Source organism: Ovis aries, chromosome 13 (assembly GCF_016772045.2).
Source record: "Ovis aries strain OAR_USU_Benz2616 breed Rambouillet chromosome 13, ARS-UI_Ramb_v3.0, whole genome shotgun sequence".
In the NCBI taxonomy this organism is placed as follows: domain Eukaryota; kingdom Metazoa; phylum Chordata; class Mammalia; order Artiodactyla; family Bovidae; genus Ovis; species Ovis aries.
Window position 1 is genome coordinate 67,557,736 of NC_056066.1, and position 24,189 is coordinate 67,581,924.

General features: G+C 47.6%; 1 protein-coding gene across 2 annotated transcripts; it reads left to right on the top strand.

The window, feature by feature from the left end:
* The first annotated feature begins 1,857 nt into the window (after positions 1 to 1,857).
* Positions 1,858 to 24,189, top strand: ACTR5 (actin related protein 5). Of its 2 annotated transcripts, XR_009596119.1 has the most exons (10): positions 1,858 to 2,270; positions 4,405 to 4,634; positions 7,714 to 7,883; positions 10,732 to 10,949; positions 11,613 to 11,795; positions 16,602 to 16,718; positions 17,450 to 17,589; positions 18,613 to 18,745; positions 21,123 to 22,777; positions 23,913 to 24,189. XR_009596119.1 is itself a non-coding variant. In XM_060397800.1 (9 exons), exons 1-9 carry the CDS (start codon positions 1,872 to 1,874, stop codon positions 21,378 to 21,380), a joined length of 1,848 nt encoding a protein of 615 aa, XP_060253783.1. In that variant the 5' UTR covers positions 1,858 to 1,871; the 3' UTR covers positions 21,381 to 24,189. The 2 variants fall into 2 exon arrangements, 1 of the variants encoding a protein (XP_060253783.1); XM_060397800.1 differs by having other exon boundaries at positions 21,123 to 24,189.

Genomic DNA, 24,189 nt, shown 5'->3' on the forward strand with positions numbered 1-24,189 from the left:
TGACAGAGGATGAGATGGTTGGATAGCATCACCGACTCGATGGACATGAGTTTGAGTAAGCTCCAGGAGTTGGTGATGGACAGGGAAGCCTGGCGTGCCGCAGCCCATGGGGCCACAAAGAGTCGGACACAACTGAGCAACTGAACTGAACCTTTCATAATTAACTTGCTTTTATCTCTCAAAATTAAGTACTCCAGAGCTGGGAGGGTACAGTCAAAGCAGGTGCTCTAATTCTTGTTATCTTGCCTGGTGGAAAGGGAGAAATGGGGCAGGGGAGAGTGAGTGCAGTCCTTTTACAGCTAAAACTGAGGAGGGGGCAGATGACATCACCTCCATTTCTCTCTGCCCTTCCCACCAATTGGCCAAAAGGCCCAAACTGAGTCACAAGATCACAAGCAGCTAGAGGACCATGTAGGGGAATTATACCACAAAAGAGAAAAAGAGAATATAGACATATTAACATTTAGCAGTCTTTTTTTGCAGTGTTTGAGGTTTGTGAGAAGGTAAAAGTCCCATAGACTTGTGGGAGTTAATAAATCTATTTTAAAACTTTATGTGCTAAATCACTTCAGTGGTGTCAGACTCTTTGTGACCCAATGGACTGTAGCCTGCCAGGCTCCTCTGTCCATGGGATTTTTCAGGCAAAAATATTGGAGTGGGTTGCCATGTCCTCCTTCACCGAGATCTTTCCAAACCAGGGATCCAAACCCTCTTAGGCCTTCTGCACTGGCAGGTGGGTTCTTTACCACTAGAGCCACCTGGGAAACTTTATATTGTATTATAAAATATGGAGAAGGCATATGTGCAAAGAAAAGAAGAGAGAGAGAAACAGTCGCTCATTTGTGTATGGCTCTCATGGACTGTGGCCCGCCAAGCTGCTCTGTCCGTGGGATTCTCCAGGCAAGAATACTGGAGTGGGTTGCCAGTTCCTTCCCCAGGGGATCTTCCCGACCCAGGGATCAAACCTTGGTCTCCTGCATTGCAGGCAGATTCTTTACCGTCTGAGCCACCATGTTTCCTTTAACATACCTGCAGAGAAGTGCACAAATCATAAGTGAACGACCTGATGAATTTTCACACAGTGAACACGCCTGAGTAGCGAACTCCTTGGTCAAGAAATCCAGCAGTCAGCTAACCCTGAGTTTGTTTCCAAGGCTAAAGGCAAAGTTATCACGTGGACGTGGGGAGCAGTCAATGGCGAAGGAAGGGGACAGAAGGCAAATGGGGCGTGGCTAGGCGGAAAGGCGGGGCCCGGTGGAACTCAGCTCAGATAGGGAGGCAAGGAAGGGGCGGGGACCGATGGCTTTACGCATTCGGGCCTGGGTTTGCTGGCCAGAGTCCAGGCAGGCGCGAAGGGTAGTAACAGGTTGAAAGCTGGGAGCAAGGTTAAACCACAACTAGGGTGGGCGTGGCCTAGCGGTCCCCGAAGGCGGCCTGGGCTACCGAGGGCGAGTTTGGTGAGAACTAGGTTGGGGTTACTCTTGCCCGGAAAAATCCCATGGACGGAGGAGCCTCGTGGGCTGCAGTCCTTGGGGTTGCGAAGAGTCAGACATGACTGAGGGACTTCACTTTCACTTTCATGCATTGGATAAAGAAATGGCAACCCACTCCAGTGTTCTTGCCTGGAGAATCCCAGGGACGAGGGAGCCTGGTGGGCTGCCGTCTATGGGGTCGCACAGAGTCGGGCACGACTGAGGCGACTTCGCAGCAGCAGCACGTTGGGATTAACGGGCAAGAGCACGGGAGGCTTGGAGGTGGCCGCGGCTCTGCGAAGGCGGACTCTAGCTCTGCACGGGCGCACGCTGCGTCGGGGGCGGAGTCTCGCGCCGTGGTGGCGCCGCGCCGAGGGGCGGAGCTAGCAGCGCTCCAAGATGGCGGCGGCCACTACAGCAGGGCTCGCCACGAACGTGTTTCCGTTCCGCGATGCCCGCGCTGCGCCAGATCCGGTGCTGGAGGCCGGCCCGGTGGCACACGGGTCACTGCCGGTGCCACTGGTGCTGGACAATGGGTCGTTCCAGGCCCGCGCAGGCTGGGCGTGCCCCGGGCCGGACCCGGGCCCCGAGCCCCGGCTGCAGTTCCGCGCTGTGTGCGCCCGCGGGCGGGGTGGGGCTCGGGGCGGGGCGGGCCCGCAGGTGGGGAACGCGCTGGGCAGCCTGGAGCCGCTGCGTTGGATGCTGCGATCGCCCTTCGACCGCAACGTGCCGGTGAACCTGGAGCTTCAGGAGTTGCTGCTTGACTACAGCTTCCAGCATCTGGGTGTCTCCTCACAGGTGACGGGCGAGGTGGGGTTAGGATTGAGGAGAGGGGTGTGGTTGTGTCCGGTGTCACTCCGCTGTCCGAGGGATGATAGTTGGTCCAGCTGTCATTTAGTCATTCGGTCAGTCTGTCAAATATTAAACGCCTAACGTATGTAAGTCCTGTGCTAGGCGGTTGGGATATGCCAGTGAACAAAATAACGCCCTTTGGAGCATCTGTTTAGGTTTGTTAGTGCATTTATTTATTAACAGATATGTGTTGAGCACCTACTCTCAATGGGGGCGTTTCTAAGTGTTTGAAATATGTCCAAGAACGTAACACGAAACCTGTGCTTATGGAGCTAGTATGGAAAGACGTTCTAGTATGAAAAGAGAGATAATAAACAGTAGAATTAAGCAGTAGATTCTACAGCATGATAGACGGAGAGGAGAAGGTTACAGCTCTTCAGTAAGATGGGTAGGGAGAGGACTCAGGGTAACGGTGGTGTTTTGAGCAAGGACTAAAGCAGACGATTGAGGGAGCAAGCCTTGTGAATATCTGAATGAATAGTAATCCGGAGCGACAGAACGGCCAGTGAAAAGGCCCTGAGGCAAGAGTGTGCCCTAAACCTAATTGAGGATAGTCAGAGTGAGGGGAGGGTAGTAAGTGGAAGGTCTTACTTATAAGGTCTTCCCTGGTGGCTCAGACCGTAAAGCATCTGCCTGCAATGAGGGAGACCCGGGTTCGATCCCTAGGTCAGGAAGATCCCCTGGAGAAGGAAATGGCAACCCACTCCAGTACTATTGCCTGGAAAATTCCATGCATGCAGGAGCCTGGTGGGCTACAGTCTATGGGGTTGCAAAGAGTTGGACATGAGCAATTTCACTTCAGTAAGTAGAAGTAGAAGTCAGAGAGGTCACACACTTTGCAGGCTTTTATTATAAGTGGAATGGTGAGCCATTGCAGGGTGTTGAACAAAAGAGGGATGTGACTTTTGTTTCAAAAGGATCACTATAGCTGCTATATAGAAAATGAACTGGCCTGAGTCATAGGGTAGAAATAGGGAAATCAGTTAGGAGGCTGTTTTGGTTCCGAGGTGAGGGATGATGGTAACTTAGATGAGGAAGGAATGGCAGATGTGATAAGAAGCAGTTGGATTCTGGAGCTGTTTTGAAGATAGAGCCAGATGATTGGCTCACAGTTTGGATGGGGCTTGACTTCAGTTGACAATGCCGCCATGAAATTAAAAGATGCTTGCTCCTTGGAAGAAAAGCTATGACCAACCTAAACAGCATATGAAAAAGCAAAGACATTACTTTGCCGACAAAGGTCCATCTAGTCAAAGCTATGGTTTTTCAATTAGTCATGTTTGGATGTGAGAGTTGGACTATAAAGAAAGCTGAGCACTGAAGAATTGATGCTTTTGAACTGTGGTGTTGGAGAAGACTCTTGAGAGTCCCTTGGACTGCAAGGAGATCAAACCAGTCAATCTTAAAGGAAATCAGTCCTGAATATTCCTTGGAAGGATTGATGCTGAAGCTGAAACTCCAATACTTTGGCCACCTGATGCGAAGAACTAACTCATGGAAAAGACCCTGATGCTGGGAAAAATTGAAGGCAGGAGGAGAAGGGAACAACAGATAATGAGATGATTGGATAGCATCACTGACTCGATGGACATGAGTTTGAGCAAGCTCTGGGAGTTGGTGATGGACAGGGAAGCCTGGAATGCTGCATTCCTTGGGGGTTGCAAAGAGTTGGACATGACTGAGTAACTGGACTGAACTGAACTGACTTAAGTTACTATGAGCATTGGTGGCTCAGATGGTAAAGAATCTGCCAGCAATGCAGGAGACCCAGGTTCGATCCCTGGGAAGATTCCCTGGAGAAGGAAATGGCAACCCACTCCAGTATTCTTGCCTGGAAAATCCCATGGACAGAGGAGCCTGTTGGGCTACAGTCTGTGGTGTCCCAAAGAGTCAGACACGACTGACCCTACTTTCATATTTTCCAAAGAAGCTTCCAGGGAAGAGGGGTGTTTCTCAATTGCTTCTGATCAGGTGTTTTGATTGGAGACCAAAAGCCAGTTCAGTCCTTGCAATGAAGATTTATGCTTTGAAAAGTGTATCCTCTTAGCACCTAATAATCTGCTCTTTTCTTTCAAAGTAGGGCTGTGTTGATCATCCCATAGTTTTGACAGAAGCCGTGTGCACCCCACTGTATTCACGACAGATGATGTCTGAACTTCTGTTTGAGTGCTACGGGATTCCTAAGGTTGCCTACGGGATAGACAGCCTCTTCAGCTTCTACCACAATAACCCAAAGAACATGATTTCCAGCGGGCTCATCATTTCATCTGGATATCAGTGTACACATATTTTACCCATCTTAGAAGGGAGGTGAGTTGTACTTATGGCATTTGAGTACTGTTTTGAGAAGCATTCAGGAAACTTTTATTGGACACCTACTGTAAAGGGGGAGTGGAAAGAGCAAGTACAGAACCATGAACTGACCTCTGGGCTTAACTCTGACCTGCCTCACTGTGTGAGTATAGACATGTCACTTCACGATCTGTCCTTGTGACCTCCTGGCTTGAGTTGCGGTCGATGGTCTCTGAGGTCCAAATCTGTAATTCTATAATTGTATGATTCTGAAAGTGAAACTCACTGATAGTGAAACTCACTATTCTTAGAGTGAAATAGATAGCTTAACACAAGTATCTGTAGGTAGTAGGCACTCAATAAAAATGTTATGAGTAAATTATTTAAATAAATTTAACTTAGACTGTTGTGTTCTGGAGTCACTTTTTCAATTAAGTGCTATTTTGCTTTTTTATTTAAAGCTCTTTAATGACAATTATTTGGACGTTTCTTTTCAAGAATGGTACATAATAGATATGTAGTAGATTATTTTTCCAAGTTGTATAAGAGTTGAGGGTAGTTTCTGTCATGTTTAAAATGTGTTCTTATTTTATAGTTGGGCTTTTATTCTCTGATAAAGAGACTGGGCCAGGGGGTTTCCCTGATAGCTCAGTTGGTAAAGAATCTGCCTGCAATGCAGGAGACCCTAGTTCTTTTCCTGGATTGGGAAGATCTCCTGGAGAAGGGATAGGCTACCCACTCCAGTATTCTTGGGCTTCCCTTGTGGCTCAGCTGGTAAAGAATCCGCCTGCCATGTGGGAGACCTGGGTTCAATCCCTGGGTTGGGAAGATCCCCTGGGGAAGGGAAAGGCTACCTACTCCAGTATTCTGGCCTGGAGAATTCCATGGACTGTATACTCCATGGGGTCGCAAAGAGTCGGACCAAACTGAGCAACTTTCACTTTTACTTCAAAGAGACTAGGCCAGGAAGGGAAGGATAAATATGGAATTGGGGATTATCAGAGACACACCAGTATACATAAAACAGGTAAACTACAGGGACCTTTTGTGTAGGACACGAAATTATATTCAGTATCTTGTAATAGCCTACAATGGAAAAGAATCTGAAAAAGTATATATATGTGCTATGCTTAGTCACTCAGTCATGTCTGACTCTCTGTGACCCTGTGGACTGTAGCCCACCAGGCTCCTCTGTCCATGGGGATTCTCTAGCCAAGAATACTGGAGTGGGTTGCCATGCCCTCCTCCAGGGGATCATCCCAACCCAGAGATCAAACCCAGGTCTCCCACATTTCAGGCAGATTCTTTGCATCTGAGCCACCAGGGAAGCCTGGTGGAAACACAGTGGAAAAAAATCTGAAAAAGTATACATATGTTATATATAACTGAATCACTTTGCTGTATACCTGAAATATTGTAAATCAGTTGTGCTTCAATTAAAAATTAGAGAGAGAGAGAGACTAGGCCAGCATCATACTCTCCTGAGAAGGTTTCTCTTTGTATAGAGTGAGTGTGTAAATAAGGAGAGGAGTTGAAAGCCTGGGTTTGCAGCCCTGCTAAGGATGAGGTACTTCTTCACTTGGTTTCCTAACATATAAACTTGGGAAAAACTGATTTCTCAGGGTTACCCTGAGAATGAAATGAGATAATGTAGGAGATGGCACTTTGTAAAACAGTCTGAATATTTAAGTGAAAATAATGGTTGACGAATTTATTGAGCCCTGTTGTGGGAATTTCTCTTGAAGTTTGTACAAATGTTTATGAAGAAAAAAGTAATTGTTATGCATTCCAAAACACTCCTGCTGTACAGAATTTTTTATCTTACGTAAGCAGAATATGCAGAAATTAAAAATAATATTGTTATATTATATTGGGAGAAAATGACCTGGAAGCTAGGAGCATGTCCTGTTCTGTGCTGGCCCCTGCTGGTGAGGTGTGATAGAGCAGCATCATTTCAGTGCACAGCAAGTTCCTAGAGCCCAGCTCCTCTCCCTTTCTCACACTGAGAATTTATAAAGTTACTCTGGTTCTCCTCCCCTTCACGTCATATGAGAGGAACCTGGTACTCTTAGGAGATTACAGTAAGCCAGTGTGTATGTGGTTACTTAATGTGTTTGCATAAGTAGAAGTGGAGTGTGTAGGGGAGGGGTACACTGGAGCTACCTGGGAAGCTTGTCAAAATGCATATCCCCCAGAACTTCACTGGCAGTCAGTGGTTAAGACGCTGAGCTTCCACTGCAGAGGATTTAGGTTTAATCCCTGGTTGAGGAACTGAGATCCCACATGCCGTGTGGCACTGCCAGAAAAGAAAAAATGCATATCCCTAGGCCCTCCTCGGAGCAGACAGGTCCTGGGCATTGTTTCCTTAAATGTTGTCCCCAGTTAATTCCAGGATGTGTGACCTTGGAACCACAGTTTGAGAAATACATGACAAGTCACATGAGGGTCTGACTTCAGAGAGCATGTTCTTTGCTTTGAACCTGGTTGCCTTCTGAGACTCTTCAGTTCAGTTCAGTCGCTCAGTTGTGTCCGACTCTTTGTGACCCCATGAATTGCAGCACGCCAGGCCTCCCTGTCCATCACCAGCTCCCAGAGTTCGTTCACTCAAACTCGCGTCCATCGAGTCGGTGATGCTATCCAGCCATCTCATCCTTTGTCATCCCCTTCTCCTCCTGCCCCCAATCCCTCCCAGCATCAGAGTTTTTTCCAATGAGTCAACTCTTTGCATGAGGTGGCCAAAGTACTGGATTTTCAGCTTCAGCATCATTCCTTCCAAAGAACACCCAGGACTGATCTCCTTTAGAATGGACTGGCTGGAGCTCCTTGCGGTCCAAGGGACTCTCAAGAGTCTTCTCCAACACTACACCAGAAGTTAAATGTCCATGTGTCTGTCAGGATGTGGTCTAGGAATGCCTGCTTTGGGTCAGAGGTTGCACTAAGGCAACTTAAAGTCCCTCCAACTGTTTTGTTTTCCCCTACCAGTCAGTTTCCTCCTTATTAGTCTACATTAAACTATCATCCCCCCTTGTCCACTTGCTCCATATTTTTTCCTCCACGTTGCCAAAGTTTCAGTGCTATTTCCATTTCTTGGTTGTAGGTTAGATGCTAGAAACTGCAAGCGCATCAACCTGGGAGGAAGCCAGGCAGCTGGCTACCTCCAGCGTCTCCTGCAGCTGAAGTATCCCGGGCACCTGGCCGCCATCACTCTCAGCCGCATGGAGGAGATCCTACACGAGCACAGCTACATCGCTGAGGATTACGTGGAAGGTACGAAGAGGATGTCAGCCTGCAGCTTCCAAGTGTTGTCTGCCTTTGGGGGTGTTCCCTAAATTGTTCCCAGGGTGACTGTCTTGCTCACTCTTGACAGGCTTTTTTTTGGCCTCGAGGTGTGGCGTGCAGGATCTTCCCTAGCCAGGGAGGGAACCCATGTCCCCCGCAGTGACAGTGCAGAGTCCTGACCACAGGACTCCCAGGGAATTTCCTCTTTGCCCACTTTTTTACACTTAATACTTTTTAGCATCCCCTTCCATTTTTTGATATTTACTTTCCTCAAAAACTTTTCAGTTAAGTGAATAAGTCTCATATGTTGGTTCTTTTTAACAATCCTTTTGATTATTCTAGTTCCTTTGTCTGTCCATTTAAATGATAGGGTCAGTTTGTCCATATCTACCAAAAGTTCTGTTGGGATGTGATTGAAAGAACATTAAATGTGTAGATTAGTTTGTATATAAAACAGCAACCTTCTAAATATAAATCCAAATATAATGCTAAATCCAGATTGGGGAGAAGTGACATTTTTTACTATGTTGAGGCTTCTAATCCAGGAACATAATGTGTCTTTCCATTTATTTAGGTCTTTGTTCATTTCCTTCATTAGCATTTTATAGTTCTCAGTATATAGATCCTGTACATGTTTTATTAGATTTATGCCTAAATTATTTCTTTTCTTATTTTAAATTTCAGTTTCCAATTGCTCATTGCTATTGTATAGAAATGCAGTGAATTTTTGTGAAATGCAGTGAGTTTTTACTCTTTATCAAATTGAAGAATTTCCTCTCTGTTCCAAGTTTTGCTGATCATTTTTATCATGAGTGGATTTTTGAATTTTGTGAAATGCTTTTTCTGCATCTCATATGATCCTATGGTGTTTGTGCTTTGGACTGTTCATTTAAGAGAGTATAAGGATTGCTTTTCAGATATTGAACTAGCCTTGAACCCTGCTTGTTTCTATGTGTTATTTTTTATGTATTGCTGGATGTAATTTGGTAAATTTTATGAAGTATTTGTGTCAGTATTCATAAGGTATGTTGATCTGCTGTTTTCTTCTACTGTCTTTGTCTTGTTTTTGGGATCATGGCAATGCTGGTCTTATTAAATGAGCTGAAAAGTGTTTTCTTTAACTTTCTGGAAAAGATTGAGTAAATAGTTGATTTTTTTATTTTTAATGTTTGTTAGAATTCTGCAGCAGAACTGTTTGAGCCTGGGGGATTTATTTTTCTGAAGGAATTCAGTTTCTTTAATAGGTGTAGGTGTAAATTTCATCAGTTTCATTGATGTCTTCTTTTTATTATTTCTTCCTTTCTGCTTGCTTTAGGTTTACTTTGCCCCCTTTTCCTAGTTTCTTGAGGTAGAAACTTAGATTTTTATCATAACTTCTTTCTAATATAGGCATTTAAAGCTTGAATTTCCCTCTCAGCAGTCCTTTATCTACATTCCATAGATTTTGATATGGCGTATTTTCATTTTTATTGAGTTCAGATATTTTTAAGTTTCCCTCAAGCCTTTTTTATTTACAGCCATTGATTATTTAGAATATAGCCAGGTGTTGGAGACTTTCCAGTTATTTTTCTGTTATATCCACTTTAATTCTATCATAGTCAAAGAACTTCTTTTCCCTGGCATCAGTTAAATTTGTGAAGGTTTGGTTTAGGACCCAGGCGTGGTTTGTTTCGGTGAATGTTCTGTGTACAGTTGCAAAGAATGTATGTGCTGCTATCGCTGGATGAAGTAGTCTGTGATGCCATTTGGGTTCCGCTGGTTGTTGGTTTGGTTCAGTTCTTGTCAACCCAGCTTCATTGTCCATCAAGCTGTACCGATTATTTATTACTAATTATTAAGAGGGTTGAAATCTCCAGGGAGAATTGTGAATTTTCCTATTTCTCCTTTCAGTTCTGTCATTTTTTGCTTTCAAGCATCTGAAGCTCTTTAGTTAGGTACACATTTAGGATTCTTACGTCTTCTTGGCAAATTGGTCTTTTACCATTATGTAATGTTCCTTTTTATCCTTTGCAATTTTCTTTGCTTTGAAGTCTACTTGGACAGTAGTATAGGCACTCGAGCTTCCTTTTGATTGATGCTCGTGTGGTGGTTTTTTTCCTGGCCTTTTAATCTACATAAAACATTATATTCAAAGCAAGTTTTCTAACAGATCCTTTCCTTAAAAATCCCTTCTTTCAGTCTCTATCTTTTAACTGATAAGACCATTTACGGTGAATTTAGTCCCTCTTGTGTCTGGGTTTAGGTCCACCGGTTTTCTTGGCATTCCGTTTTAATTTATCTATTGTGTTTTTCACTGTATCTCTCTTGTGTAGGTTTTTTGTTTTAGTGGTTGCTCAAGAGATGACAGTTAACAGGCTTTTCACAGTCTTAGGGTCTCTTTTTCGCCACCTCAAGTGGAACCTGGAGATGTTCGCACTCTAGAGGCCCCTGTGTCCTTCCTCCTTTGTGTCCGACTTGTTTTCTATGTCACATCTACACGCGTGGGAAGCCCATCAGACGTCGTCACAGTTTTTACTTTCAGTTGTCAAACGTATTTTAAAGAATTCCGGAGGAGGTTAATCGAGTCCATTCATCATTTCAGTTGTGTTTCCTTCATTTCTGGTGCTCCAGGTGATATCCTTTCCATCTGAAAAGCTTTATTTACCAGTTTCTCAGAGCAGATGTGTTGACATCGTGTCCAGGTCTTACTGCTGCATTTCGTTGATCTGGTGGGTTCAGAAATGGGGGGAGCATGCTTCCTCCATCTTCCCCTGCACCTGGGACCCTGGTCCCACCTTTCTAATCTCAGGGCTAATGGTGTGCCCGTCTCCTAACTTCCGAAATGCTTCCTTTGAAGAGCTGCAGAAATGGCGGTGCCCCGATTACTATGAGGACAATGTCCACAAGATGCAGCTCCCGTTTTCCAGCAAGCTTCTGGGCAGCACCCTGACTTCCGAGGAGAAGCAGGAGCGGCGGCAGCAGCAGCTGCGGCGGCTGCAGGAGCTCAACGCCCGGCGGCGGGAGGAGAAGCTGCAGCTGGATCAGGAGCGGCTGGACCGACTGCTCTATGTGCAGGTGACGCAGACCCCTGGGTGGGTCCCTGCCTTGTTCTTCCTGTAGATTCTGCCCCAGCTGTGAAACGCATCAGCCGTCTCAGTCCCCCCGACCCTGAGGTCAAGGAGGAGTCTAGCGGGATCATCTGTGTAGAGATGACGTGTGTGGAGGAAATTTTAGCAGCAGAAATTGCTGAAAGAGCTGTGGACTTGGCCTTGTTGATGTAGTTTATCCTTATAGTCCGCTTTGTTTGATTTTAACTTCTTGGCTTAAGTGTGGCACACGTGATGCAGAGCGCACAGATCTTAAGGGTCCAGCTCAGTGAGTTTTCACCACTGAAATGCACCACACAGCCACATCCAGATCAAGAAGTAGAGCACTGCCAGCAGCCCAGGAGCCTCCCTCCGTCTCCTGTTAGCCACTCTCCCGCCTTTGGCCCACCCAGAAGCTCACAGTTCTGACATCTGTCCGCATAGATGAGTGTTGCCTGCTCAGGTGGTGCTGAGATGGTGATGTGTGGGAGCCCAGAGGCGGCTGGGGCCGGCTGTGTGGAGGGGCAGGCGCGGGGAGCCCTCTCCCGCCGTTCTTCCTGTCCATCCAGCTTCTGAGCTCCTTCTCTTCCTCCTGGGCGTGATCGCCTGGATGCGCATCTCTGAGGGTGCGTTATGACTGCTCTGCTTGCAGGAGCTCCTGGAGGACGGCCAGATGGATCAGTTTCACAAGGCCCTGATAGAGCTGAACATGGACTCCCCGGAGGAGCTGCAGTCCTACATCCAGAAGCTCAGTGCTGCAGTGGAGCAGGCGAAGCAGAAGATCCTTCAAGCAGAAGTCAGTCTCGAGGTGGACGTGGTAGACAGCAAGCCAGAGGTACTGGGGCCTCAGAAGGGAGGTCTCGAGGGGTTGTGTAGATAGGATAGCCCTTTCTGAGGACAGAGGAATGTCCAGGAAAGGCTGATAACAGAAAGGTTGTGACCAGACTTGAGCGGCAAACAGAGCAGAGTGGTGTTTGATGTCTCTGGGGGCACAGATGGGGGCAGGGATGGCACTGACCTTGTACCAACTAGAGTGCTGACCCGAGGGGTTTTACCCGGTAGTGCCCTGGCCCCCTGGGAGGGGGAAGTGTGCAAGTAGAAAAGGAAGAACATAACACGGGCTGATTGTGTGGCCCATCTTGAGCGTGAAGCTGCCCCACTGATGGTTCCTGGATCATCATCAGTGTCTCAGCTTTCTTCTGATTTCTTATTAATATGTGGTGATTACTCTTTCATTCACCACCTTTCCATCTCAGTGTTCCCTAAGGACAGGGATCACACTTTACACATAATCTGGGAGTTTTTTTTATAGGCGCTAATAGACATGCTCAATAGGAAATAAACAGTTGAGACCCAGAAGGGCACATCAGATGGTAAATGGCTTGTGATTGTGAATGACATTGTTTTTTGCTTCTTGTGTTTTTCAGTTTCCTATTATGCACATGTTAATTTTTAAGAAATAAGTGTTATTTTAAAAACCTTGAAAAGGTATTTGCGGGTTGATTTAAAACCAGCCTTTTGTTAGTTACTAAAACTAACTCTTTGATCTTCTCAGTCTCTCCTTTTTGTTTCCCTGCCTATGGACTGTGAATAAGTATTCATGTGGCTGAAAGGGTGGGCGGGTGGGTGGGGCTGAGATAGGGCCCTGGGTAAATCAAACCCTAGCACTGGGCCTCGTGGGGAAGGGGCTGCCTGCAGGTCACACCTCCTCGTTGCAGGTCTCTGGTTGGCTCTCCTCTAGATCTGGAGAAAAGTGATCATAGGTGGATGCATTGTTGCTAGATCTGTCATCTTTAGAGTTCTAAAGTAAAGGTACTTGTTCATTGCCTGTGACACTTCCAGAGCAGGGTTAGCCAGTCCAGCTGTTGACCTTTGTTTTTAAGTCACCTTTAAATTCTAAAGCCTTTGCTTTTTGAAAGAAACAGTCCGGTGGAAAATTGCGGTTTGCCGCTGGGTATATGTAGTGTGCTGCTCGTTCGGGGCCTCAGAGCTGTCCTTGGCTCAGCAGGCAGCCTGCTTTTGCAGGGACTGTCTCCGCTGGAGGCCGACTCTCACGGTTTCCGCTCTCAGCCTCCACTTCCCCACCTCTCTGACAGGCTGTAGATCACATGAGGACAGTGACTGGCCGTGAGCATGGACGCTTGCAGAGCAGGTCCTGAATCAGACTTCCTAGACACAGCAGACTGGATCCCTGAGGTCCGGGGTTGAAGGGGCCTTGACCTCCGTCTTAGTCTCGAGCAGCATCCCGGATCGGCTTTAGGAGAACCAGCGTGCCTTTTCTGGCTTGTTCCTCCCACTTTCCAGATCTGTGTTTCAGATTTGAGCCTCGGTTACTGGGATCTGGATCCACATTGTTGTTCAGTCGCTCAGTTTTGACTCAGTTTGCTCAGACTTATGTCCGTTGAGTTGATGGTGCCATCCAACCATCGAATCCTCTGTTCACATTGTCTGTGTTGTTTGTTTATCTGTACTTAGTTTTATCTTGCTTATCAACATGTCCACAGGGTGTCAGCATCTTTATATCAGAGATGAACCACTAAGCTACATGCACATGGAGGATTTCAGATTTAAAAAGAAAAGAAATCAAGTAACTGTGAAGATGTGATTCCCAAGCAGTTGGGGAGCTAGCTTTTCCTTTTCTTTGTTCATTTTTCTGTGTTTCTTATATGCCCTGATTCAGTCACTCTGTTCGTTCGTTCAGCAGGTCCTTACTAAGTCCCTACTTTGTCCTGTGACCTGAGGGTACATATTCAAATCTCTCTGGGCTTGGGGAGATTTTGAATTGTTGGACTTTAAAAGGTGTCTCTACATAGTACAACAGATCTGATGAATCCCTCTGTCCCAAAGCCTTAATGGTCAATCAGAGAGATTGTTAAAAATTAGATCAATTACAGTAAGATTCATGGGCTAAATTTGGCCACAACACTGGCCAACCAGTTCTGCCTTTCAAAAAATATTTATTGTATTTTCTAACTGTACAGTTCCTTTAGAATGGAGAGAGCAAATATATGTGGACCACAGTTCACATTGAAATGCCATCTAAGTGGTAAAAATTGCATTGGATTCATACAGCTGAATTTTTAAACTTCTAGTGTATTCTAAAAATCCATTTTTTCTTACAGACCAATCCATTTCATCCCTCACTGCAGGTATTCAGTGAGGATGTTGTAAAGGAGTAGGCTTTGTTAGCATTCATGTTTTTAGTGTTTACTTATTTATTTATTTGGCGGCCCTGGGACTTAGTTACAGCACTTAGGATCTTCACTGCATCACGCAGACTCTCTGGTTGTGGCACACAGCCCCATGGCATGTGGAGTCTTCCAGGACCAGGAATCAAACTGTGTCCCCTGCGTTGGGAGGTGGATTCTTTACCACTGAACCACCAAGGAAGTCCTGCTAGCCTTCTTCATGGAGTACTTAAAAGATGCTCACTTTCCGTCGCTGCAAATGGTTAGGAGTGCAGCTCACTAGCACCCTCCTTTTTTGGAAAGCACAGAGAGCCAAAGATAGAAAGTTCTCTTACCCGAGGAATCAGGATTGAACTGGTCTCTGTTTTTCTGCCGCTCACGGCTGTTCTGGGGCGCCACGCTGCATCTTCTCTGCCGGGCCTCGGCAAACTTTCGTTCTGCTTGGTTCCCAAAGAATGATCCACGCGCACGTGCCCAGTTGCCACCCAGTACCCCGGGGCCCTGGCAGACCCTAAGAGGGAGAGAGGCCCGCCACAGTGGAGAAGTCACTTCTGTCTGGGATGCCCGCTGTTGCATTGAAATGACCAGCTTTGTTCTTCTCTATGAATCATATGAATCAAGATAAGGAAAATGTGTGGGTTTTTTTTTTCTTTTTTACAATTTTTGTTAGAGCTAAGTAATCTTGTTTTTAAGGTGACTGCTTTGGAATATAATTAGATATGAAAGTGAATAGTAATACTGAAAAAGCCTTTAAAGTCCAGACATTTTACAGTCCTCTTTATTCTAGAGAAATCTAAGGGTGTATCCCAGGACTCACCACTCAGTGCTAGGCATGATTGCCAGGGACCAGGGGCACGGAGGTGACTAAGATGCAGTCCTTTCCCTCCTCAGTACCTCGGAACCTAGGGCTCTAGAACCATACTCAGGACTGTAATATGCTGTGCACGGGATTCTCTAGTCGAGAATACTGGAGTGGGTTGCCATGCCTGTCTCTAGGGGATCTTCCCAACCCAGGGATCAAACCCAGGTCTCCCAAATTATAGGCAGATTCTTTACCGTCTGAACCACCAGGGAAGCCCCACACTGTAATAACCTTTTTATCAAATGTGATACTAGTAATAGATGTCTGTGGGAATGCAGATGGAGGTTTGTATTTTTGTTTGTTTTTAAAAATATTTTATTTCTTTGGCTGTATTGGGTTTTAGTTGCCAGCATACGGGATCTCTAGTTGTGGTTGCAGGGGCTTTGTTGCCCTGCGGCTAATGGGATCTTAGTTCTCTGACCAAGGATGGAAGCCACATCCCCTGAGTTGCAAGGCAGATGCTTCACCACTGGACCACCAGGGAAGTCCTCAGATGGAGTTATGAGAAAGGACTGGGATGTTTGAGCTGGGCCCTGAAAAATTATTTGATTTCAGTAGATATCCAATGAGGAGGGAAGGACATTTTATATGGAAACAAGTGTACATGCGGGAAGCAGGGCCCATCCTGCATGGAGAATGTGGGAGACGAAGCCGGAAGGGAGGCCGTGGCCGCCTGAAATAGCCTTTATCTGTCAGCCTGAATAGTATCCTTCAGGCAGAGCCTTCAGAATGTGCTGAGCAAGGCATAATCTGACAAGATTTTATTTTAGGAAAATAACTGGTGGCAGTTAGGATGATGGATTTAGGGAGAGGCAAGGCTGGAGGTAGGAAGACAGGATAAAAATGGGATGGCTTCATCCAGGAGGGAGCCAGTGTGATCTGAAGCTTGTCAGTAGCTGTGGGGATGGAGGAGGACACACATCCAAGGTCGGAGCCAAAGAACTGGTGCCTTTCAGGGGGCAGTTACTGATGATAACAGAACAAGGGACCCATGCCAGACCCCGTGCCGTGCAAGTATCGTCTTGATTAGTTTCCACAGTTCCGCAAGTACTGTCTTCATTCCTGTTTTGTGAATAAGGAAACTGAGATTGAAGCGAGGGAAGACATCTGCCTGAGGTCAACAGCTAGAAGCAGCGCAGCTGAGGGTCAGATCCGAGCAGTCCGAGGCCAGATTCTCTCCAGTCACTGCAGCTGGGGTGAGAGGCAGCGTGGACCGGGCTTAGGGACGTGACCAGCTGGATTCTTGGCCCCTCATCTCTGGAGTCTCTCTGGGACAGTCCTCTCTGGGTGGCAGACTGAGCTGCCCTCTCCAAAGGCTTCAGAGAAGCTGGGAGTTGATGAGACTGGTCTCAGTGAGGAAGACAGGGGGTAAGAACAGAGCCCATCTCTGGCTTTTTAGTCTTTTAACCTTGTGTTCATGTGTGTTTGGGTTTTTTTTTTTTTAATCGTTTAGAAAAATTTTCATTGTTTTTATGTATGGACATACTTTCAGGACTTTGGGTGAGATCCCAGCTCTTTTTGGTGACTGTGAACTCACAGAGCTAAGGCTCGCTGAATCACAGGTTCTGTCTTGTGTTTCTTTTCTTCTCAGACTCCTGACCTGGAGCAGCTCGAGCCATCTCTGGAAGATGTGGAAAACATCAATGATTTCGAGCCCCTGTTTTCGGAGGAGACGCCGGAAGTGGAGAAGCCAGTGGCCACAGTCCAGGTTAGCCTCCTGTAGCCTCGACCTTGCTTATGCTTTGAAGCTTGACGTGAATGACCAGTCAGGTCTAGTCTGCTTCTTTAGGAATATTCCCTCCTCCAGCCACAAATCTCAGTTTTATTTTTCTAGAAGGGCGAGTACCAGCACTCAAAACTTGCGGAGTCAGGGACTTTCCCCCCTGCGGTGATTGATTGGGGTTCCAGCACTAACTGTGGAACTGTGAGAAACAGTCTGCTCGTTGGGAGAGTCCCAGTAACCAGGGACTTTGAGATCCAAAGAGTAGCTTTTAATGCTTTTATTTAAATTGAAGCGAGTGTCATGATGTTTCATCCTCATCTGGGTTCATGTTTCTGCCATCACCGTGGCAACCAGGTAGACGGACATGAGGCTGAGACACCTGGGAGAAGGCTTTTTTGGCTGTGCAGGGACTGGGTGCCGGGCCAGTCGCTGGCGGAGACTTGGTCTTCCAGTGCCAGCCTTGCTGCTACTGCTCTTCACCAGGTGTCTTTCCTGTATCTCAAGGATCATTTCATGGTGGAGATGTGTAGCAGTTTATAATCCAGAGGTTAAAGAAGGTAGAAAAATTGAATCATCACATCAAGAGAATAGGGGGAGAGGTTATTCTGGCACGAAAAAAGCTATGATGGAATGAGAAATGCAATTTGAGGAAGCTGGCAATTGGGATGTTTGTTCTTATGGCCTAAAAATATCTTCTAAACCTTGGGTTTTTAAAGCCCGTGTTTAACTTAGCAGCGTATCATCAGCTGTTTGTTGGGACAGAAAGAATTCGAGCTCCAGAAATTATCTTCCAGCCATCTCTCATCGGAGAGGAGCAGGCTGGCATAGCAGAGACCCTCCAGTACATCCTGGACAGGTGAGCCTGGACCTTCTTTTCCTTCTGTTTTCTTGAACCATTCCCTTGAATTTTGCATTGAACAACGGAGCTGATGGCCGGGCATCTCTCTTCATTGACTTGCTGCGCTCAGATGGTGTTCTTTTTCTCTCACCAGGCCTGGCACAGAGTTAGGGCTGTCTCTTCTTTTCTCAGTGTGTAGCTGCTCAACGTGTATATGCTTGAGCTTTAAGAATGTCTTTTAAAAATTTGGGCAATATGATAATATGTGTGCACTGGCTTTTCTAGAAGTCTTCATATCGTTGCAGACTAGTGGTTCTAAATCACCCTAAAAACAAGCAGAACTTAGTTTTTTTGCCACCTTGCATTTTATTTTTTAAGAGTTTACATTTCTATAACAACATGCCTCTCCCCACCCGTTAATACAGATACAATTCTGCAGTGTGAGTTTTCCTGATTCACGTGGGACAAGTAGGGAACACAGTCCTGTGGTCCTCTAGTTGCTGTTGGTTAAAACAGAATGGCAGCTTAACAACTAGCAAGGAAGAAAAGCGATTGCCACTACTTTGTGTGAATAACTTTGAGTTTTTTCTCGCAGTGGGTAGAAGAGGGATCAAACGTGTCAGGTAAACTAGTAATAAAAAGCACAGGGGGAGAGGGAGGTCCTCTAAAGGAGAGGCAGGACTTCGGGGGCGATGGAAATGTTCTGCGTCTTGGTTGTGGTGTTGGTTGCTGGGGTTTATAAATTTGTAGACTTCATCTAAATGCATTTAAAGCAATCCTCACTAAAGTCAATTTTTAAAAAACATGTATTAGAAAGGCATAATGCTAAGGAAATGGATTGACCATTCAAATTAAGGTTTCAGCTGACATTCATTCTGTAAAAGCAAATGAAACATGGAAAGCGTTTTTTTGTTTGTTTGTTTTTTAACTTTTTGTGTGGATGTTTTCTGATTTGTACTGAGAGCTCACATTTCCACATCCACTTTCTCTTCCAATATTCAAGTAGGAGAGACTATAGCAGTGGAATCGTTTCATCCCCAGGTACCCTAAGGATGTTCAAGAGCTGCTGGTTCAGAACGTTTTCCTCACTGGCGGGAACATGATGTATCCTGGGATGAAGGTCAGAATCGAGAAGGAGCTGCTGGAGATGAGGCCCTTTCGGTCTTCTTTTCAGGTACTGATTGTCCGTGTAACCAGCTGTTTCGAAAATAGCCTTATTGTTTGTTTTCTGGGTTGCGAAAGTAGTATAGCGTAAATGAGAAAAATAGTCATTCCATCATCCAGAAACAGCCACTGTTAACACATTCACGGCTTTCCTTCTGTTCTTCAGGTTTTTTAAGCAAAATGGAAATCATAACCTATGTACTTCTTTGTTTTGTTTTCATTGACAAAGGAAGACCTGCATACTGTAAACATTCAGAGAGTACACAGAGCGTACCTTGAGGGACTTGGCCAGTGGCTAAGACGCCACGCTGCTAGTGCAGGGGGCCCGAGTTTGATCCCCAGTCAGGGAGCTAGATCCCACATGCCACGACTAAAGATCCCACGTGCTGGAACTAAGATCCAGGGCAGCTAGATTAATTAACTTTTAAAAAATTATCACCAAAATTATTTATTTACTTTTGGCTGCACTGGGTCTGCGTTGCTGCGCGTGGGCTTGCTCTAGTTACGGCGAGTGGGAGCTACTTTCTAGTTGTGGTGCGCAGACTTCTCATCAAAGTGGTTTCTCTCGTTGCAGAGCACGGGCTTTAGACTCACAGGCTTCCGTACTTTTGCGGGTAGCCCCACTTGCTCTGCGGCATGTGGGATTCATTATTACCAAAATTATTTTCTTTAAAAAGAGTGTACATTGAGATTAAGGGCTTCTCTTCACCCAGGCCCTGGGCCGCAGGCAGAGGGGACTGGCTGAGGAGGTTTTTTCTTTCTTCCACACATTTTCTACACATGGCTTTTGTAACTTGAACTTCTTAACCTGCCAGGAACATTCTCCCATGTCATTATTCATCAGAAATACTTTAAAAAGGAACTGTCTGGTGGGGGTACCCCACAATTTCTTTACCAAATTCCCGATCACCAAGAGAAGAGGTTTGAGCTCCCCTTGTGGACCAGTCGTCTCAGAATGCTGAGGTGTCCTGGGCACCTAGGGGTCTTGGAGCTCAGGGACGGCTCCTTGGAAGTGAGTCTTCTGAGGGCGAGGAGGTGTTTGTCATGTAGAGTGCGTGGAGCGGGGTGGGATGGAGAGAATGTTCCAGATTGAGGGCAGGAGGACGAGCAGGAGTAAAGGCTTGGGGGCCAAAGTCTTGCTGAGGGGTGTGCAGCTGAGTGTGGCTGTGAAGGGCGGGGGCTGGAGAGGCCGGCAGGGCGCATGGGTGCGGAGCCTGTGTGTCCTGCCCAGGGGCTTGGCTTGGCCCGCCCCATGCTGTGTGACGTGTTGTACGCTCAGGGGGTGGTCTCTGGGCCTGGGTTCTGACTCCAGCACCACCATCACTGAGTTTTGCCGCACCCCGGTTTTCTCAGCAGTGAGAAGGGGGTCATCTTGGCACCCGTTACCAGCTTTCAGTGTGCAGGGCGAGTCAGGTGCTCAGCCCAGGGCCTGCGTGTGATGGACAGACATCAGCTGTTGTGTTGAGGGCCACTGAGAACACACTAGATTCCATGAGTCGCTAGAAGGACCCGCTGAGACTCCACACATGGTCCTGCTTGAGATTCCTCACAGTGGGCCCTTGCCCGGTGCAAGGAGCGGAGCGAGCGCCTCCCTCGTCCTGTCACTGAGACTTCTTCGCCAGAGTGGCCGGGGCTCTCATGACCCTGATTTTGTTGATGATCCTTTCTCGCAGGTCCCTTGCTTCCTCCTCCTCCATCTGTGCTGATTCCTCCTGCCCTTTATTTCAGAAAGTTCCCAAACCTCCATTCCAGCCTGGGACTTCTATAGGAGATGGAGGGAAGAAGGGAGGTTTAGCCGGGTGACTCCAGGAAAAAGGAGCCCGATCTGAGTTGGACAGCGGTCTGCCCTGTGCTCAGCTTAAACCTCACTGGGGGCACTCCCGGGACTGCTGACCGCAGTCTTGCTCCTGGAATAAGCAGCAGAAACCAAGCCCGGGGCCACCTCTGTGCTCTCACGTCCTCCGAGGCTCATTTGCCTCCATGGCCAGAGCGACCTTGCATCAGCCTCTGCTTCCCTCACCGGCAGAGGGGCTCAGGTCCAGGTCTTCCAGGTCTCCACCTGACACCTTGTGGTCGACCGGCCGGCGGCAGGAGGCAGGGCAGCTGGTCCCTTGCTCCCTGCCCAGGGTGGTGTGGATAAAGTAACTGATGACCTCTTACTCGGTGAGGTCGGTCCTGGTGCACTCTGCATGTTCGTGTCCTTCCTTGGAACGTCTGGGGCATTTCAGCTCAGCTCCTTTTGGAGGTTGCAGAGATATTCCTGCCGCATTTTGGAATTGAAGGGGACCCTCCTGTGCGTGCATTTCTATAGCCAGCCTTGCTAAACACTCAGTCCTTAGAAACCGATGGGAGATGCCCTTCCGGTGACCGCTCTGCTCGTCTTCCAGGTTCAGCTGGCCTCAAATCCCGTGCTGGACGCCTGGTACGGAGCTCGCGACTGGGCCTTGGACCACCTGGACAACGAGGACGTCTGGATCACCAGGAAGGACTATGAAGAGAAGGGGGGAGGCTACCTCAGGGAGCACTGTGCCTCCAACGTGTACGTCCCCATCCGCCTGCCCAAGCAGGCTTCGCGCTCTGCAGAGGCCCAGGCATCCGGCAAAGGCTCAGGGGCCAGCGGAGGCGGGGCCAGTGAGCAGGCATAGCAGAGGGGCCCCTCCAGGGACCTGGGGCCACATTGGGACAGTGACTCTGCCAGCTGTGTGCGGCCCAAGTCTGCTGGGAACATTTGGCTTCAAGATGGGTTTCTCCAGGGGAGAACAGTCAAGGGCCACTAGGAGTTACCCTTTGGAACTGTGCTCTTTGGGGTGTCTGCAGTGAAGGGACGAGCAGACTTTCAGGGACCTGCCCTGGATGAGCCACAGGCTTCGCTTCTGCAGCAGTGAATGAGAGTGAGTTAGCATGGCGGTGGCAGCGCTGTACAGACTCTACACAGGCTTCCTTCTTACTACATTCTAAAGCCTTTTTCCTTGTTTTTATTTTTTTTTTAATCCTTTAAATTTTATATTGTCCGTGTAGCTAGTTTTCTAAATTGATTCCAAAACTGTGTGAATGCCCAGCAGGTGGCGTTCTTTCATCTACACCTAAGAAGATGACACTTACGAGAACCATCACCCGTGAACTCTCCAGGACTGGAAATATTTTCCTCCTCCTGTTATTTCTGCTGAGAAATAAGGAAAAGGGGCCCAAAGGGGGAAACGAGGTTGTCCAAAGTCAACTCCCTGAGAACCCGCCTGGTGCTGCCTTCTGAATGGGCAGGTGTGGGGCTAGTGGCCAAGCATCATTCATACTTCTTTTGCTGGAAACTTTTCCACTGTATGAGGCCTTCCTACAGTTTAAGAAGTTTCTGTCCCCATGAACTTGCTGGCTGCGTAACTTTGCAGGCCTTCCTGAAGAAAGAAACAGACTGGAAAAGGTTCGTTGTGTTGCCACAACCTCATCTTTCCTGGGCCTTTGCAGCTTCATCTTAAGTGGATGGATAACCCCTCTCTTCTCCAGAGATGGCTTGGGGAGAATTTTAACTCTCAGACACACCCAGGACTTAAGCCCAGGAGGCCCCTGAGTTTCCTTGCCCCAGAATCCATACGTTTAAATCCTGTGGAGCGTCTGGGCCACCCCTCTGAGGAGGCCTCTTCAGAACCAGTCCGCCCATGCAGTTCACCAGGCTTAGTCGCCTGCAGCTCCAGCTCTCCAGGGTTTTGACACTGAAGACCAGGAAGGAGCAGCGGTGGAGGAGGAGGAGGCGAGAGACCCAGACCGACTTGATGCCCCACGGCCTTACAGGGAGCCACTGGCCATCCACAGCTGGGCCTGAGGGTGGAGGAGAGGGTGAGCGTGAGCTGACAAGGAAGGACAGATGCCAGGGAGGCAGGACCGGCCTCCCTGGAGAGGTTTTCATAATGACGTTGCCTGGAAGAGGGGTTGGGTGAGCTGCTGGGGTTTTTCTCCACAGTCAATGTTTTAAACGCCCTGAAGAGCAGGGTGAGGCGCAAAGATTGCCCTGGACATCCAGCCTTGCTGAGGAAGGACCCTGACTGGGCAGGTAAGCTGGGACACAGCATAGTCCAAGAACATGTGTGAAGCCAGCTCTGCTTGGGGTGCCTGTAACCCAGAACTGAGGAGGGTTGGGGCTGTGCTGAGGCTGGGCCTTGCACTCTCCCGCTTTAACTCCTCACGCTGAGCTTGCCGAGACCTCTCCTCACACCGCTCAGGCCCTCGCACAGACCACCATCAGAACGCTCATCACAATACCTTGAGCTTTTTCTCTGCCCCCAGGTGGCCTCTGAGAGACTGTAATGCAGAAACTGTTTCCAAGAGCAGGAGGCAGGTTTCATTCACCTTGGAGTATGCACATCCCAGGGCTGGGCCTGGAGGGTGCCGAGGCCTCGTAGGGTTTCTAATGAGTGACCAGCTGGTTGGATGGCTGACCACACCTGTGAACAAAGACATTTTGAGGATAGCTTGTCCGCTCCATTGGGAAGAACAAATCAGGAGTCTATTCTTCCTCTAAGCCAGGGAGCCCTACTACTGAGACATTTTAAGTCTTCCCTCTGATCGTACCAGGACTGTTACTGGAGAGAAAGTGGGTGTGACTCCAGCTGAATGATCTGAGGGCAGTCGTGAAGAAATAGATTCCCGTAGCCCAGCCTCGGGCTTCTGTCTGTGTTGTGGTGCAGGAAGATAGCCCAGGGTCGGGAGAGTCCGCCCAGGGTCGGGAGAGTCCGCCCAGGGTCAGCCTGGCTCTGGGTTTGAGTCAGGGCAGCTCCAAAGGTTAATTGGCCACCCAGGGTGATCAGGGCCTCTCTCCCTGATAGGGGTGTCCCCCCTTTTTGCCTCCTCTTCTTTCCATGGGCATCTTTGGCAATAAACAGTTTTACCAAAGCAACAAAGAAGGTGAAAAGGTAAGGAAACAGAAGTTAAGAGTAAAGTAAGTGTTTAAGTATGGGTAGAGAACACCTGACCAAGAAATGAAGACACTGAACTCATACAAATGCAATACGCAAAGATTTTATGCCTACCTAAGGGATTAAATGGAAGAGAGAGAATTTATCGTTATAGATCCTTGTGATTAAATCATTTCCAGATATTTAGAAAACAGTAGAACAGAGAATTAAAAAATACAGGCAGGGAGACTGGCGGTTTACTAAATTCATTCTCCTTTCCTCTTGGGCACACAGCTGCCCCACGTTTCCCAGCCTCCCGCACAATTACACCTGTAGCCATTTGATTTCTGGCCCGTGGGACACGGACGGAAGAGACATACAACATCCAGGGCTGCTTCCATAAACCTCCCAGGAGAGCCTCTCCTTCCCCGTCATCTGGCTGAAGAGGGAGCTGTCCAGGGCCCAGGAGGAGCGTGGAACCAAAAGTGGAAGAAGCTGAGTCCTTACCTGCTTGGAGTAGAGACCCTGCAGATCCTTCAGTGTGTAAGAAATAAACTTACTGTTTAAGCCA